General features: G+C 39.2%; 1 protein-coding gene across 2 annotated transcripts in view; it reads left to right on the top strand.

The window, feature by feature from the left end:
- The window catches only part of STMN2 (stathmin 2), a 151,912-nt gene that overhangs the window by 85,652 nt on the left and 47,608 nt on the right, over nt 1-18,652 (top strand). For both annotated transcript variants that reach the window (XM_063643339.1, XM_055286584.1), the window contains one exon: nt 10,244-10,309. In XM_063643339.1, the coding sequence (XP_063499409.1) occupies nt 10,244-10,309 (66 nt within the window). The remainder of the gene's footprint in view (nt 1-10,243; nt 10,310-18,652) is intronic.

An 18,652-nucleotide genomic window follows, 5' to 3' on the forward strand; every position in this document is an offset into this window, starting at 1 on the left:
ATATAAAATAGTTCTAGAATTTCCACAGCCATACTATACACACAAGAAACTATTAAAGAGTGTTGGACATTTTTTGGCAGGTTTTTTCTTTAACGGTATGTAGCAAAGCACTATTTAAACGTATAAACTAATAATATTTAAAATCATAACAGTTAATATTTACAGAAGAATTCAATATATCTTATCTAAAATTTCCACCCTAGCCTTAATGATAATGTAATCTACATCACAAAATCCCCATAAATTCTCACTTTCCTTCTGACCACATTACCTTATTACATTCTGATCTTGTCAGGTGTTTTCAAAATCTAATGTCATACACAAGAGTCATACCTAACAGGTACAAACTGCATTTCCTAAAGAGACACCAATGAATACACCCCTACAGAATACACAACCAGTAGGCATTATATAGGAAAAGACACCAGTGCGAGTCAGCCTTAGAACTATATCGAAAAGGGCCATTTCAAGTGTTTCAAGCCGCTACTGCTGCTTGTAAACTCCAGAACACAAAACCCATGGACTTATACTTCTTCATGCAAACATATTAAGGATCTTACAACATGAATATCCATCCCCACTGGAGATCTAACCCTGAGCTCACTAAAAGGCCTCCAAAAGTAAGAAACTTACAGAAGTAGATAACTGAACAGACAGTTGCCACCGCTGCCGACACTGCCAATTGCACAATTTTTTTTTTTTTTTTTACATCTTTATTTACTTATTTTTTTTTTTTTATTATACTTTAGGGTTTTAGGGTACATGTGCACAATGTGCAGGTTTGTTACATATGTATCCATGTGCCATGTTGATTTCCTGCACCCATTAACTCGTCATTTAGCATTAGGTGTATCTCCTAATGCTGTCCCTCCCCCCTCCCCCCACCCCACAACAGTCCCCGGAGTGTGATGTTCCCCTTCCTGTGTCCATGAGTTCTCATTGTTCAATTCCCACCTATGAGTGAGAACATGCAGTGTTTGGTTTTTTGTCCTTGCGATAGTTTACTGAGAATGATGTTTTCCAGTTTCATCCATGTCCCTACAAAGGACACGAACTCATCATTTTTTATGGCTGCATAGTATTCCATGGTGTATATGTGCCACATTTTCTTAATCCAGTCTATCGTTGTTGGACATTTGGGTTGGTTCCAACTCTTTGCTATTGTGAATAGTGCCGCAATAAACATACGTGTGCATGTGTCTTTATAGCAGCATGATTTATAGTCCTTTGGGTATATACCCAGTAATGGGATGGCTGGGTCAAATGGTATTTCTAGTTCGAGATCCCTGAGGATTCGCCACACTGACTTCCACAATGGTTGAACTAGTTTACAGTCCCACCAACAGTGTAAAAGTGTTCTTATTTCTCCACATCCTCTCCAGCACCTGTCGTTTCCAGATTTTTTAATGATGGCCATTCTAACTGGTGTGAGATGGTATCTCACTGTGGTTTTGATTTGCATTTCTCTGATGGCCAGTGATGATGAGCATTTCTTCATGTGTTTTTTGGCTGCATAAATGTCTTCTTTTGAGAAGTGTCTGTTCATGTCCTCTGCCCACTTTTTGATGGGGTTGTTTGTTTTTTTCTTGTAAATTTGTTTGAGTTCATTGTAGATTCTGGATATTAGCCCTTTGTCAGATGAGTAGGTTGCAAAAATTTTCTCCCATTCTGTAGGTTGTCTGTTCACTCTGATGATAGTTTCTTTTGCTGTGCAGAAGCTCTTTAGTTTAATGAGATCCCATTTGTCGATTTTGGCTTTTGTTGCCATTGCTTTTGGTGTTTTAGACATGAAGTCCTTGCCCACGCCTATGTCCTGAATGGTATTGCCTAGGTTTTCTTGTAGGATTTTAATGGTTTTAGGTCTAACATATCCCCATCAAGCTACCAGTGACTTTCTTCACAGAATTGGAAAAAACTACTTTAAAGTTCATATGGAACCAAAAAAGAGCCCGCATCACCAAGTCAACCCTAAGCCAAAAGAACAAAGCTGGAGGCATCACGCTACCTGACTTTAAACTATACTACAAGGCTACAGTAGCCAAAACAGCATGGTACTGGTACCACAACAGAGACATAGATCAATGGAACAGAACAGAGCCCTCAGAAATGATGCCGCATAGCTACAACTATCTGATCTTTGACAAACCTGACAAAAACAAGAAATGGGGAAAGGATTCCCTATTTAATAAATGGTGCTGGGAAAACTGGCTAGCCATATGTAGAAAGCTGCAACTGGATCCCTTCCTTACACCTTATACAAAAATTAATTCAAGATGGATTAAAGACTTATATGTTAGACCTAAAACAATTGCACAATTTTTTATATGGCTCAGGCACATATAAAAAATATTAACTCAAACATATCTATTCCACATGCCTCAACTTAACTCTAGGTCCTTCCTCACAGTTGCTCCTGTTACTTGTATATCCAGAGCCTCAAAGTCACCTATGGGATGTAAGGATAACAAGGAACAGGTGACTAATAACACAACTTATGATTGAACTGTTTTGTCATGAATTAATTCAGAAACTTCACAACATGTTTAAATTTACCTAGAATGTTTGTTCTTTGCAATTACACCAAATACGTTTAGGTGGCAACTGATACCAACTGATTATTTTTATGTCCTTTCTATATGCACCCAAAAGATTATTTTTCCTATTTAATTAGATAGGCCTCTCATGCTAATGACATCGAAATGTGACCTATTCTTTGTCAAGATTGTCTTTGTAAGGACTAAAAAAAAATTCTACTATTTCTCATATGTTGTGGGGAGCCTGACATGGTAACTTAGCAGAAAATATGCAAGACACCAAATATCACTAGCATTTTTTCCTTAGACTGAAATGTGTGATCCTCATTTTATAACTAGGACCAAAAAACAAATAAAGCAGCTCAAGTTTGAGAAGTCCAACCAACCAGCATAAATGTATTGGCTAGACTTATCTAGCTAATAAAATTTTTCCTGACTATTTACAGGTCAACCATCTATTGAGTCAATACAGTAACCAATACCTGGATAAACACTTCAGGAAAAGTGGAGCCATTAATTTGATTTGAAAAAAAAAAGCATAAATAAGGTTGCCCAAACTGATCCATGGGACTTGCTCTCCTAGTTGGTTATAGGCCATTTTGGACAGCATTAGGAGATATACCTAATGCTAAATGACGAGTTAATGGGTGCAGCACACCAACATGGCACATGGATACATATGTAACAAACCTGCACATTGTGCACATGTACCCTAAAACTTAAAGTATAATAATAATAATAATAAATAAATAAATAAATAAATATTTAATCTTAAAAAAATAAATGAAAGATGGGATTTCAAACGTTTCTTTTGACATTTATGATGGTCCTCATACCTTTTGCATTTTCTTCTGAATGAGATGCAATTAATTAAAAATTACTATAGTACCATTATGCTAGGCTGACACTCAGCTATATCTGAACCATATAGGCTGCTATGACAAAAATACCACAAACTTTTTAGCTTTTAGACAACAGAAATTTATTTCTCACAGTTCCGAAGGCTAAGAACTCCAAGATCAAGGTGCTGGCAGATTTGATTGCTGGCAAGGGCTCGTCTTCTGGCTCATACATGGCACCTTCTAGCTGTATCCTCACATGTGAAAGGAGCCAAGGCAGCTCTCTGGGGTCTTTTGTATAAGGTCACTAATCCCATTCATAAGGCACCCCCGCTCACGACCTTATCATCTCCCAAAGGTGCCACCTCCTAGTACCATCACCTTGGAGGTTAGGATTTCAGCATATGAATTTGAGGGGGGACATAAATATTCAGTTCATTGCAATTCTGCATCAAAAAGACTGAAGCTTTCACAGCTCACTCAGCAGACTTTGGCTAAAAGAGGAAACAACGTTACTATAGCAGAGAAATGGTGCACTCCTAGCTTAACTAAGGTGAAGGGCTCAGCAGAAGTCCAGCAGAGTTCAACAGCAGCCACACCCAGAAATAAAACATCACTTTCTGTCACTTTTAGTAAAAAGATTTCTCCAAAACCTCATAAATAAAGTTGCCTTCTCTGATAAATGCCAGTCTGCTTTGGGGAAAATGCTCTCCCTGATAGGTTTTAATTAATCAGCTTGCCCATAGACAAAAAACAATATTTCACTGTTCCTCAGGCTGCTTGTTTTTATAAATCCCCCCTTGCCTTGGTTTCATGACTGATCTCCAGCGCATGTGAATAAATATCAGCTGTGCTTTTAATTAAACTGAGTTATTCTTTGGTGAGATTGTCCTGAATTTAATCAAGCTTCAAAATTGACTTTCATTTACAGAGGACAGGAACAAGTTAAGTGACCACATTGGAAGCAAAGAGTCACATCCAAAATGTAAGAAAGTTCCTAGGACAATTGACCCAGTTTCTACAAAAAGCCAATGGTGGGAATTTTAAAAATGAAGGGAGGATTGTACCAGATTAAAAGAGATTTGAGAAACATAAAAGTGAATAGAGTATGTGGACCATATTTGGGTCCTGTTTTAAACAAAGCAACAGCGTTCTTGAGACAATCATGAAAATGTGATTATAATTGTTAAGTATTTTAATAGAATTGTATTTATGTAAGAAAGGTTCATGTTTTATAGAGATACATACTTCACTACAAAGAGTGAATTTAAATGATTGTTGTGACTTCCTTTTAAAGATTTCAGCAAAGATGAAAAAGGAAAAAGAAACAGAAGCAATAAAGTTTCGGTAATTTCTTAACTTGACTCAATACAAGTTCATTATTTGCTTTCTTGTGTCTGTTTGAAATAGTTTATGACAAAAATATAAGTACAATATTTTTATATTTTGATGTAAATATTCAAGCTATTGAAATCCTCCTTCCAAAAGAGGACGTTTCCTGCGCATTCTAAATAAGCCCAAGTAACACATCTGCAAATCTCTGGGCAATTTCTTTTCTGCCGCAGAAGGCAGCATTTGCCGCCTAACTGCACATTGCTGTGTTTTTGCTGAACTGAACTAAAAAGATAGGTGTAGTTCAGGAAGTGATCAAACCAAAAACAGAAAAAGCCATTAAATATGTGACGAGAGAAAAAAAAGAGTGGAATGGGGTTCTGTTGTCTATAGTTGAGTTCAAGTCTAATGTGTTTTTTTTCTTTTTTTTTTGAAACGGAGTCTCACTCTGTCGCCCAGGCTGGAGTGCAGTGGCACAATCTCCGCTCACTGCAAGCTCCACCTCCCAGGTTCACGCCATTCTCCTGCCTCAGCTTCCAGAGTAGCTGGGACCACAGGCGCCCGCCACCACGTCTGGCTAATTTTTTCTATTTTTTAGTAGAGATGGGGTTTCACCATGTTAGCCAGGATGGTCTCGATCTACTGATCTTGTGATCCGCCCGCCTTGGCCTCCCAAAGTGCTGGGATTACAGGCGTGAGCCACCACGCCTGGCCGAGTTCAAGTCTAATGTTACTGTCAAAGTAAATATTTGATGAAATTGACTTTTAAAAATACTACCTACATCCGTTAATTCAATTCCATTTGATAACACAGCAGGATGTGGGTGGGGGAAGTTTAGAGGGTCAGAAAATTAGTTAATAAATGACTAATGGGAAAATCTTCCAGGAAGGCAGTATAATAAAATGCTTTTGCTTTTCTCTTCCCTAAAACCTCCTCCTCCTCCTTTTAGCTTGATTTAGAAAAATAAGGTTCTTAGGCAACTGATATTGTATGTATAATGCAATGCTCACAGTAGGGGTTCTGTTTAAAAAATAAAATAGAGGCTTGTGGGATAAACAGAGTGAGTCACACTTCTCTTAGATTTCTCTTCCAGGCACTTCAGTGTTGTCTCCACTGTTTTCTCACTTGAGGGTTTGTAAACTCGGATGCTGAGTGAAATCTCAAGGGGAACCAACTTCCCAACTTCAATGGTGTCCAACTAATGTTCTCCCTGGACTCAAGCTGTAAATCAACTCATGGAGAGAAGGAAAAAGTTACTTACAGTAATTGCTGCCAAGATAGCGAGTAGTTTTCAACATTATCAATTTAATGTAAAGATTCAGCTCGTTTAATTTATATCAAGCCTTTCTTATGATTAGAACAAGTTTATTTCCAGAAAAGTTCAATTATAAAAGTATCAATAGGATTTACTAATTTCAATAAGACATTTTGCTTCAGGGTGAATTATACTAATTATTAATACATACAAGTCCCATTTGGACATAAAGAAAACCCTAGGTAGAGAAAAGAAAATAATAATTAACTAATTATTGTTCATTTTTAAATAACTAATTTAAGAAGAAAACAATAAAGTGTGTTTGTTCCACACTTCAGAAATAATTCTAACACACTGGCAAATTCCTGAGCAATATAGAGCTCACTGCTAATAAAGAACACTAACTCTCCCTCCTTGGAATGAGTTTCCTTTTGAATAAACCATATTAGACAGTTCTATTAAAGGACATATGATCCTTTTTATTTTTCATTAATCTATAAGAATTTAAACATGGCAAAATAATCAGAATGTTAACAAGTCAACTATTTTTTCATGTGTGATTATTTTAGATGCATCTCTAAATATCTTCAGCTGTAACTACTTTATATCCTAAACTTCTAAACACCTAAAAAAAATTTAGTGGATTTTATCTCTCATACTTCTTTTGTAATCAGCTGAGGTCAGATAAAAACAATTAATTTGACCTTAACAATGTTTCTCTTATCTCACTAACTTTTAATAATTACTTTAGGATTCTTTCCCAGGCACTTGATTATGAATAGCAGAAAATCATATGACTGTGTTAGATGGCATCGGCTAATCCTCCAAAGCAACTGCTCCTCTCTGGTTTGGAAAGAAATCAACACCTCAGGCCTCCTCACAGAGATAATACACAATAGGCTATAACCCACAATAATTAAAATTTCTGTTAACAAGTCTGTGATTTCCACAACTCCAGCTTGCTGCTGTTAAAGATAACAAAAATTAACAAGGGCCATCTACTATTGTGAGCTCTACTCATTTAGGTTCTTTGGGAATAGGGCAGGATATAAATAAATAAACACTGGTAAACAGCCTAATACCTGCTCCCAACACAAGCTAAGCAAAGGAGGTTAGAAGTGTCAATATGGTTTCACTGGATTCATCCATTTTGAATCATTTTCAACAGTGTATTATTTATTATTTCACAAATTGTTTTTAACTATCTACCTCATGAACCATGAAACCAACCACTAGGAAGGGTATAAAGATACACACTATTCATTCTCTACCTTTCAAAGGTTTAAATTTATTGGAAACACTAAATATAGTCATAGTACTTAAAATTACTATATATCCATGATGGCTTAGACAGTTCATACATGATAACCCTTCAGTCTACCCAAATCCCCACACGACAGATACTGGTTGTCCTTAGCTTACACTGTGCAAATGTAGTACCTATTCTTTGAGTGTCCACCCACTCTCATCAAAACCATTTGCTTCAGGAAAAGCTGATCTCACCTCCAGACCTCTGGGGCCAACTCTATCTATATGGTTAGATGAAACAGCAAATGCACTTTTATTATTAGAGCCAATTTGTGTTATTTTTTCAAATTTTTGCAACAAAACATGATCCACAATACACAAGATCATATTCACTCCCCCAAATTAATATTTTCTTAAAGAGATGGGTGTTATATTTTCCTTCACTTTCTATTTTTTAGACATTAACGAGAAGCTTGGCTAGCATCACAAAAGCCTGAAACATCATCAAATAAATATTTGTTGAATAAATCAGCTGAACAAATGAATAAGTGAATAACATATTGAATATGAAATAATTTTTCTGTTCATATTTCATCCTTACTTTCCCATGTGAATATGCATGATAGTATATTGTAATGATAAAAGAAAACAAAAAGCAATTTGATAATGGCACAGTCCTTTGAATTTATTTGGTTTTTCTTAGCTGATTGACAATTTTGCCTACTATCTTTTTATTCTATGGTAAATCATATTGACCTACTCTCTTCCCCGTTTGACATTATTTAAAAATCATTCATAACTGAAGTTAGGTGGCTAACACCAAGAAAATCGGACATAGAAAAGAGTCACACAGGTGACTCTTAGGGCAGGAGAATGAGTGTTTTGTTTTCCTCATAGTGATCAAAAGTGCAATCGATTTCATTCAGCAGCCAACTGCAGTTGTTAAAGACATTAATGCCATGACTTAGGGCCCTTGTTCTCCAAGGAAGCTGAAGAATGTGTAGAGATGACACACAGCCTGAGGGGAAAGGGTGTGGTGGGGAGAAGAGAAATACTTTGAAAATATTAGTCACACAGACATGCTGAAGATCCTTCACCTCATGAGTGATAACTACTCCAGTGAGAGGTGATTAACTGTTACATTTAAAGTGGGAAATGCCTATATATAGAGAGAAAATGGTTATTTATTTCCAGACCCTGCCAACTTCCATATCACTCTCTTGCTGTGTCATAGTCACAGACCTGTTCAAAGACAGGAACTATAATTTCTAATCTTCCTGTTCAAGAAATAATTTTATTGATCTCCACTTCATCTTTTATTTTCCCCATGATTCAGCAGGTCAAAACTGTTCCAGTTCCAGTAGCATCCTATCATCCAGCAAAATGTCCATCAGGTTAAAATGTCTTACAAGTTAATAGGAGGTGAAGAAATTTATTTCAGCACCAAGGAGAGTGCCCTGTTATTTTCAATTGGTTTTATGTATTTGAAACTACGTATTGTTTCTGAGGATAGAAAAAAAATTGAAACGTGATTGGACAGAAAGCTGCTAAAAGCCTATTTTAATAATAAGAAAAAAATATATTCATTTTTCTGAAATTAAAAACTTGCCAGGGTTTCATACCTGTTCATGATTGCAACAATGTTCTCTTCTTTCGGCTTTCAAATATGGCGGAATTAGCAATTCTTTGCCTATTTTTCTAATATTAAAACCAGTTTCTGCATGCAATTAGACTGGCTCAATAAAGTCACAGAAGTGTTAAATTAGCAGTAATTAAAAGCTTCATGCAGCAACTCCTAAAATTTTTCTCACCATTTGCAGAGCTGTGCACGCAGCAAATGCTCAATACATATTTAAGTCAAGTGAAAGAGAACAAATGAATGACTGGCATCCGTTAAGTGAGAAGGAGGAACGAATAAATGCCTTGTTTGTAATGAAAGTCACTTTTTGCAACTAGTCTCAAAGATCTTCACATATGACATTGCTCAATCCGAAACTTGAACACATCCTTCCTGGGCCTACATAAACGTAGTCTCTCTGGATCTCAGAAAAATAATGCCCCAGACCACACCTTTCATCTCTTCTAAGTTTTCCATGTAAAGCATTCTCCTTAGAGCCCTGGAAAGGTTACTAAAATTTTGACCCACTTAATCCTACACCTTCAGGGCAACATGGCATTCACCTGTGGTTTCCTTAATGCCCAAACCAGCCAGCCAACCCGTTTCTGCCGTGTTAACAAATGGACAGGACACAGGCGCCAGAGGTTAAACTTTCTTCCTCTTCCCCCATGTCCCCAGGTGAACCATAATTACCATCCCTATTCCCAAGCAACCAGGTAGCCCCTTCCTCTGTGCCAAGAGAAGAAAACACCATGCTTCCCTCTCCTGAGAGACCTTCAAGAGTTTAGAGACCCCTAAGTCCAGCTGTGCTAAAAGATAAAGGACAATAATGCAAGTCTGCTCTGAGCTGCCTCCATAGCCAGCCATAGGGTAGCCCTGAAGGACTAGAACCAAGGACAAAGCCAAAGGTGAAAGAAAATACGAAAAAGTGAAAACACAATATTTAAACAGAATTTTCCAACAGCATGCATATAGTGAGGACTTCTCAAGCTTCTGAATCCTTTTCCATTGAATTGTGCAATGGCACATGTATGAGCAAAGTCAAGCCTCCTGGCTCCCAGGTAGGCACAGCCCAGTTCTTAGCTCCTAGGAAGCTTCAGGGCTTAAAGCGCCACTCTACTTGGACTGTACTATCAGGCCCCCAAAATGGGGGGAGCCGCCAGGGAAGGACTGATTTCCATTTCAAACTGCATTCTGGTACTTTGTACTCCAGCACCATTGGCCGATCAATATTTAATGCTTGGAGATTCTGACTCTGCGGGAGTCATGTCAGGGGACCTTGGGAGCCAATCTGCTTGAGCTTCTGAGTGATAATTATTCATGGGCTCCTGCCTCTTGCTCTTTCTCTAGCACGGTCCCACTCTGCAGACTCAGTGCCTTATTCAGTCTTCTCTCTCGCTCTCTCCGCTGCTGTAGCCGGACCCTTTGCCTTCGCCACTGCTCAGCGTCTGCACATCCCTACAATGGCTAAAACAGCAATGGGTAAGGCACTGCGCCTCGTTCTCCGTCGGCTCTACCTGGAGCCCACCTCTCACCTCCTCTCTTGAGCTCTAGAAGCATTCAGAGATATTTTATAAAGAAAAAGACGTTAATGGTAACACAGGACCAGGAAGGACAGGACAGTTCTCGGGGAGGTGGGAGGGCAGAGAAGAGGTCTATGGAAATCTAAAGCGAAGAATTTCTTTTAAAAGGTAGAAGCAGGTAAGTTTCCCTCCTGTGGGTAGAGAATTTATTCTGTTTCCATATTTAAAATTAGGACTCAATCGTGAGGGGAGGAAGCTACCTTAACTGTTTGCCTTAAATGGGCTTAAGGGACATTTTGGAAAGTGCTTTATAACGACCTTTTTTTTTTTTTCTTTCTTCTCTAGTTTAAGAAGAAAAATAGGAAAGGGGAAAAGGGAAGGTGGGAGAAAGGAAAAAGAAAATTGCAAAGTCAAAGCGGTCCCATCCCGCTGTTTGAAAGATGGGTGGAGACGGGGGGAGGGGATGGAGAGAACTGGGCACATTTTACGGTATTGTCTCCTCGGAGAAACCGCTAGTCCTGGGGTGCGGTGCAGGGAGGTAAGACGGCCGGAGACAGGGTGGGGGTAGGACCTGCGCTCCTTTGTTTTAGGGCAAGGGAGGGGAAGGAGAGAGGAAGTCGCGGAGGGCGTGGAGGGCGCGGGTGGGCAGCTGCAGGGGCGGGGAAGCGCGCGGCGGGGAGGGGTGGAGGGACAGCGGCTTCGAAGGCGCTGGGGTGGGGTTTCTTTGTGTGCGGACCAGCGGTCCCGGGGGGAGGCACCTGCAGCGCTGGGCGCACAATGCGGACAGCCCCACCCAGTGCGGAACCGCGCAGCCCCGCCCCCCGCCCGGTGCTGCATCTTCATTCGAAAGGGGGTCGGGTGGGGAGCGCAGCGTGACACCCAGGAGCCCAGCCCTGCGGGGACAGCGGCGCCACGCCCCGCGCTCCCCGCTCCCGACTCCCCACCGCGGCTTCCAAGAGAGACCTGACCACTGACCCCGCCCTCCCCACGCTGGCCTCATTGTTCTGCTTTTAAGAGAGATGGGAAAAGTGGGTTAACATTTTTCTTTTAGGAAGCAAATTACATAGAGTGTTTAGACATAGACACAGATAAAGGGTTCTCTGAAGACCTTTGATCGTTTGAGGGAAAAGCTTCTAGAACCTAGACATGTGTACGTATAATAATACAGATGACATGAAACCGTATATAAAGCAAAAGAGGTCAAAGTCTTAAGTTGAGCCACGCGAAATTTCCGTTTTGTGGGTCAGACAGTGCCAAATATCTGCAATTTCATAAGCTCAGACAAGACAGTAGAGACACAGGATGACCGGAAAAGATTCTGGATTCAGGGCCTTCATCCGCAATTGGTCTTGTGCCTTGAGTGCCCACGGTTCTGGCGATCAGTGGCCCCGGGGTGAACAGGCAGGGTGGGGCCTGGGGTCCTCTGGCAGCTGGAAGCACGTGTCCGCCGGGACTTGGTTGCAGGATGCGGAGACAGGGAAAGCTGCCGAAAGGGCTCCATCTGCGCGGCTCCGCCCTGCCCCACCCTCCCCGCGGAGCTGGGGAGACCTCAGGCTCCGAGACTGGCGGGGAAGAGGAATATGGGAGGGGCAGTTGAGCTGTATGCAGTCCTGGAACCTCTTTTTTCAGCCCCGCAGTCCACACCGGCCCGAGCACCCCTTGATGTGCGCAGACCCCCGGCGTGGCCTCTCGGCCCCAGCACCGAGCCCCTCCCAGCCAAGCGGGTGGCTCTGCAGAAAAGCTGGCTCGAGCCCCTCCCGGCCACACAAAGGCGCGGCCCCACCCAGCCCGGGCGCGAGACCGCAGAGGTGACCCCCTTCCCAGGGATTCAGGGAGGGCTCTCTCTTCTCGCCCACCCACGGTCCGCGGAGCTCGGGGCTTTTTTTCCCCCAGCCCAAGCCCCCCGCCCAACCTCTGTTCTCTATGATTTTCCAGAATGGAGACCCCGCGAGGGGCTTCTCTAAGGGAGACCCTCGCTCCTCCAGCGGGGCGCGGCTCGGCCCCACCCTTCCCAGCTGAGGCCCAGAGCCGCCTACCGCTGGCCGGGTGGGGGCGCACGTGGCGAATGGGCGCGTGGAGCGCAGCCAGCCCTGCAGAGCCCCGCGCCGCGCCCTGCGCTCCCCTCCCCGGAGCTGGGCGCTCGCCCCCGCGGTGCAGCCGGGGAGACCGGTTTCTGCGCAGTGTCCTGAGCTACCCCCGCTTTCCACAATTCGCAGTTCACTCGCACGTCCAGAAAGGTTCTGAGAATGGGTGGTGGGGGCGATCTCGCCTCGCTTTCTGCACCCCTCAGAAAGGTTTCCGCTGCAGGCTAGCGGCTGCAAACTCATCGTCATCATCAGTATTATTATCATTTCAAATCGTTGTTATTATTTAATGATTCAGTAGCCTTATTTGTTCTCATTTATTCAAAAGGGACGTGGATTGCTCTTCGTTAAGGATTAACCCTTGTTGCGTTCACTTTGCTTCCTCCTAATTGCCCTCATCCCTTTCCCCCACAAAAAGGAAAATTTGTCTCCAGTCGTTCATTTTAAGTTATAAAGCAAATATATTTTTGCTTCCTGCCAGGATTATATATGTTCATGTGGCTAAGATACATGTGCAGGTGCTTGCTAAGAGCAGGGTTTGTGTGCCAACGATTGCTGGAAAATTCTCTGCAGAGAATTGTTTGTGGCTGCAATGGGTGAGAATACACATATATAATTGAGATGATCTTCAACATAAGGTTATATCTATAAATATATAAACATAGTTGATGCACAAAATTTTAAGTTTTTTCCCCCGAAACTGTCCTTCCAACTGCTGATTCTTGATACAGCCTCAATCCTACACAGATACATGGATCGTGAAATGGTAGCCGCCATCCAAATAAAAATCTCACCCCAAATATGACAAACGCAAAGATCCTTTCTGGCCATAATTTAACCGCATTTGCAAATCATGAAAAGAACACTACTTCTGCAGTATTAAAATAATAGATTTTGAATTTAATTCCAATTTCAAAGATAATTAATTATCAGGGCGAGTGCTTTTTTCCTGATTTATTAAGCAATTACGTATTCAGCATGATTGTAAGAGGTGCATATAATATTCCCCATTATCTTTTCTAATGAAGTGGGCAGCTTCTGAATGGATATGTAAGTAACTAGAAATGAAAAGTTGAGGATTTGGTCAGGATTTCAGGATAAAACTGAAAGAAATGGCAGTAGTTTATCAATTAATCTCATGTATTTAGTTTATACCAGGTGAGTAAGCTGAGCCTGCAATAAACACTCTCTGACCCAGTGTAACACGTCGCAGGTAGCCAGAGTGATAGTATAAATTAATAGACCTGGTGGTGTTTGTCTATGCACGTTAAAATTCTCTGAAAGTATATTTTAAAATGATAATTAAGATTGGACATTTGTGCTATTAAAACCTAGAACTTTAGTCAAAATTCACAGTGGTTTTTTACAATAATGTGACTTACAGATTTGTAGTAAATTATTCTATTCTAAAAGAGGAATGAGTGTTTTTATTGTTACAGCTATTACCTCGTTAATATTTTTAGCAAACTTTATTTGTTGCATTGAAAGCAGTTTTAATTACTTTGGGTTTTTATTTTTCAAATTACTAATGGATAGACGGTGGAATAAGCATTTGATCATTTGGCACAATATGACTTCCATCAAATAGCTCATTCTCAGTGATTAAAAAATGCTGCAAGAGGCTACATTTTACTCAGATTCAGGAAATGTCCTTTCAGAGTGCCATAAAGCTGATTCATATAATAAAATAGTTTTCTTCCCTATAATTTAAGATCAAATAGTTACTTAGTTCTGTGAATACCTAGCAGTAGCTATCAAATAGAATTTTGAAGTTAAATCTGTACAACTGACAATGAAGTGGAGGATGAATCGATTACATATTGAATGGAAGACTTTGTCATTGATAAATTCAGACCATCTTTAGGAAAATTCCGGATTTATCAATCACCATTATTTTTTACTTCAACTGAGTGTGACTGATCATATGCTCAGGCTACCTTGGTAGCTCATTGCTCACAGGTGGCTGAAAAAAGCTGGCCTCCGAGCAGCAGGAAGCTCACAGCACAAACCTAGGCCTGGGCGTGGCCACCGGGAGCTGCTGATATCGAACCCCAGCTCACACCAGTTTCTTTTTTGGTCGTGGGAAGAAAAACACATATTATCCTGTTGTCACAAGAACCGTGACCTTATATGAAAAATGCTAGAATTTTTTCATTAAAAAAGAAAATACTGAATTAGCCAGTGACCCAGATGTTTTCAGAACCTAGACTGGTTCTGTCCATTGGAAGACCTCGGTGTCTGCATTAACTTTTCACCACACTAGAGGGCAATCATGTTCTCTAAAAAAGCAGATGATTGATGTAAACCTAGTTCCAAATATTAACTGTTTAATAAAATCTTTTCTTTTACCAGGAACATTCGAGTGTTTATTCAATAAGCTGATGCCATGCTTTACCCTAGTGGATGAACAGAGCTTGTACAATTTTCAAGGAGACAGGATGAAATGAGTGGTCATAATCTGAAAGTAGATACACGCCCTGGTTAATTATTCCCTGATGGTTTTACTTCTCAGTTTTATTACACTGTTATTATAATACCATTTATGTTACTTCTGAGATTTTTGTAGTGGATAAATAGTAGAAAAATGTCAGTAGTAATAGCAAAATTATTTAGCAGCCGAATATTTTAATGCTTAAAAATAAAGGAATAAATTAAAGAAAATCATTGTTTACTTCTTCATCGATTTGAAATGTGCCCCCTGTTCAGGGCACATCTGAATATCAGAATCTCCACCTGCAGAGAATATGCAGGTTAGCGAGTAAAACAGGCAGGTATGTGATACTGAGGAGGTGTACCAAAAACTGACTGCTATTATTTTTCCCATCTTCTAAGTCTGTCTTTCTTTTCCATTTAAAGATACCTTTTTAAATCTAATCCAATGTGATTTCAATCTAATTTTATCAGATTTCAACAATTATTGAGCATCTCCTTGTAGTGGTTTTCTGTTTATTAGAAAATCGATGTTAATTTTAATGAAGTAAGAAGAAATATATAAGCATAGACTAATTTTGGGTATCATCAAAAGTGGATTTTTTAAATGTATGCATTGATAGAATTATTTTTCTATTACATTTTATGTAATTCTAATCCATCTATAAAATATTTAATAGTGTCATATTACTGTGTTCCTCAAACCTTGATTTGCATATGAATTACCTTTGATTTTCATTAAAATGCAAATTCTGATTCAATACATCTGGCTTGAGGCAGACATTCTGTCTTCCGAACAAGCTCCCAGATGATGCTGATTCTGACCACTAAACACATCAGTTTTAGGGATATTAACTTGTAATATACAGGTATCCCTCCTAGTAAGCTCTGGTATTATGTCTTAACATTTTTAAATCCATGGTAATCTTTACAAAATGTTTTACTTCTGAACTCATATACCTAGGGATTTTATTACTCTGGGAATTATGTGTTCTGCCCCATCACTCTCTCTTAATTGGATTTTTTAAATTATATTCATATTGCAGGACTCAGCAGAAGACCTTCAAGAGAAAGGTAGAAAATAAGAATTTGGCTCTCTGTGTGAGCATGTGTGTGTGTGTGTGCAAGAGAGAGAGAAAGAGAGAGAGTCTGCCTAAGAAGAAATGAATGTGAATGCGGCTTGTGGCACAGTTAACAAGGATGATAAATCAATAATGCAAGCTTACTATTATTTATGAATAGCAATACTGAAGAAATTAAAACAAAAGATTGCTGTCTCAATATATCTTATATTTATTGTTTACGAAATTATTCTAAGAGTATTTCTTCCTGAATACCATGTGAGAAAATTCTTAAGAATTTATTGAGTATGACTGTATATTTGAAAAGAGTGTTTTCTTCTGCTTATCTAAGTCAATAAAGGATCTTCATTATTCAATTCTAACTTTCTAAGGAAGTCAACCTGCAGATCAAAAAGAGGATCTTCAAGGAATAGCATCAAAGACATACTCAGGTCTCCCATGCAGTGACTGGCTGACCATGCAGCCATTACCACCTTTCTGGAAATGTTATGCTGCAAAAATGATACAATACATGAAATATCTCAAATTAAAAATATAGCATTTCCCAAATAGGGCACTAAAAACATGATTCCAAATAAAACTAGCTTCAGGGTTTGCAGAATATACTATTACTCAACACAAAGTTGGACTAAGTCTCAAAGTTAGCCATTCAGTTGTTGTTAACAGTTCATTTCAGCGTCTCTCAGAAGCTGGGAAACTTTCCATTTTTGCAATTTCTTGTACATTGAAGGAAAGGAAGACACACTAAAACAGCATTACAAAAGTAATTCATGTTTTAAATGTTTAATTCTGGCAGTCAGTTGGGGCTATCTGTATAACCTCATTTGGAGATGACAAAAATCTAAACTTGAGGGCCTTGAGCCAATAAGTCTTCCTAACTATTTCTTTACTCAAACATTTTCCCGCAATGGTGCTTTCTTTCAACAGTTTTTCTGGTGTATTCATAAATTCCAGATTCTCTATGGGAAGTAACTTTTATTGATTGATTTAACCCTTGTATAGCACATATAACATGCAAGGCATTGTTCTAAGAACTTTCCACATATTAACTGTGTTAATCACCTAATAATCCTAAGAAGTAGGTTCTATTACAGATATGGAAACTGAGGCACAGAAAGTTGAAGTATCTTACTCAAGATCACACAGTCAGATCCAGAATTTGGGCCCAGGCCATCTGGCTTTGGAATCCATGTTTCACCAATTCCTGCTAGTCTCATATCTGTTCCATGTTAGAGGTGAGCTCCCACTGCAGAGGTCACACCTGTGATATCACCATTTTATTTAAACAGACCTGAGATGGTCTTCTCCTTTCTGATCACAGACTCACCTTGAAGAGAAAACACTTCCAAATTGATGCCTAGTTTTAATAGCTTACCTGGGGCTTATTCAAATAATTGCCATGATTTAGGCTTTGGGAGAAAGAGAGCTATGAGGCCGTGTGGGTTGTAACGTATGAGACACATGGCATTCTGCAGGCTCAGCACAGCATCGATTTCTGGCATGAACACACTCTGACGACCAGTTCCAGAAATAACGTTGACTTAATCTCCTCAGTCCCATCATGGTTAGCACATTTCAAAATGCCTCCTTAACTACTTCCATAGGCCAGAGAGATTTAGGTTTAACATTTTGTTGAATAAAATAAATTTACACATTCACATTTAATATAACTATTAGATGTTATTTCAAGATTCTCTTCATATTATTACCATCAAAGCAGGCAGGCAGGCAGAAGAGAACTGTAGGAAGGTTCTGAATCCCTTGTGAAACATTTTTAATTATCTTTTAATAAAGGAATCAGGCCCTGTCATTTGTCAAGGAGACATTTGCAGTAGTAAAGCTTGTGTTTATAATATCCATTTTTATTAGTCATGATTAAAGATAACATTTGTGTACATTTGTTCTCACAAAACACTTTTATATGAATGTAAAGGTTAATGCATTTCAGCAATCATTTTGCTAGTCATCTGGAAATACAGCTTCTTTAGGAATTGTACTTAGAGAAGGAGCCACATATTATACTATAAAACTATAACAAAAATATTTTAAGCTTTTTCTCACTTGTTGACCTCCAGAGTAAAATATTTAATACTCTGGAAAATTATAGGTTTCAAAATTTATTTTATGGCAAGAAATAGATAATTACAGTTCTCATAGAGCACATTTAAAATAATTTATTTTTATAGGGCAACAATATTGCCTGGGACTGAATTTTTTTTTACAAAGATTGTAAAGCAACGCGTGCAAGAGTGCCCATTTAGCAGTTATTCTTCTGGAATAATTGTATTTTGGATGTTGGAGTTTGTACATTATCCATTAGTACAAGTACCCAATATAACGATAGATCATCAGGATAATAAATCTGTCCATCTTTTAGTTGTATGTCTTTATATTAGGATAAAGATAATTGAGTGAAATTTATCTAAACCTAGTCCCACAAATACTTCTACAGGACAGCATGTTAAAGTGTAAATTAAATTTTTATTAGCATTCTACTCTGTCTTTGGAAGTTTTTTTTCCTTATGAAATGCAGCCATAAAGTTTAACTTCCATTAACAAAGCTGCTCACAGTAAACCCTATTATAATAATAGTTTTCCAGTTTGGGCTTCCTAGTGAGGAGCAACCTAACTCACATGAAACAACTCCAACTTATAATATATTGACTGTTACAAAACTGAGACCAGAAATTCCCATCAAGATGGTAC

This window comes from Symphalangus syndactylus, chromosome 7 (assembly GCF_028878055.3).
Source record: "Symphalangus syndactylus isolate Jambi chromosome 7, NHGRI_mSymSyn1-v2.1_pri, whole genome shotgun sequence".
NCBI lineage: Eukaryota > Metazoa > Chordata > Mammalia > Primates > Hylobatidae > Symphalangus > Symphalangus syndactylus.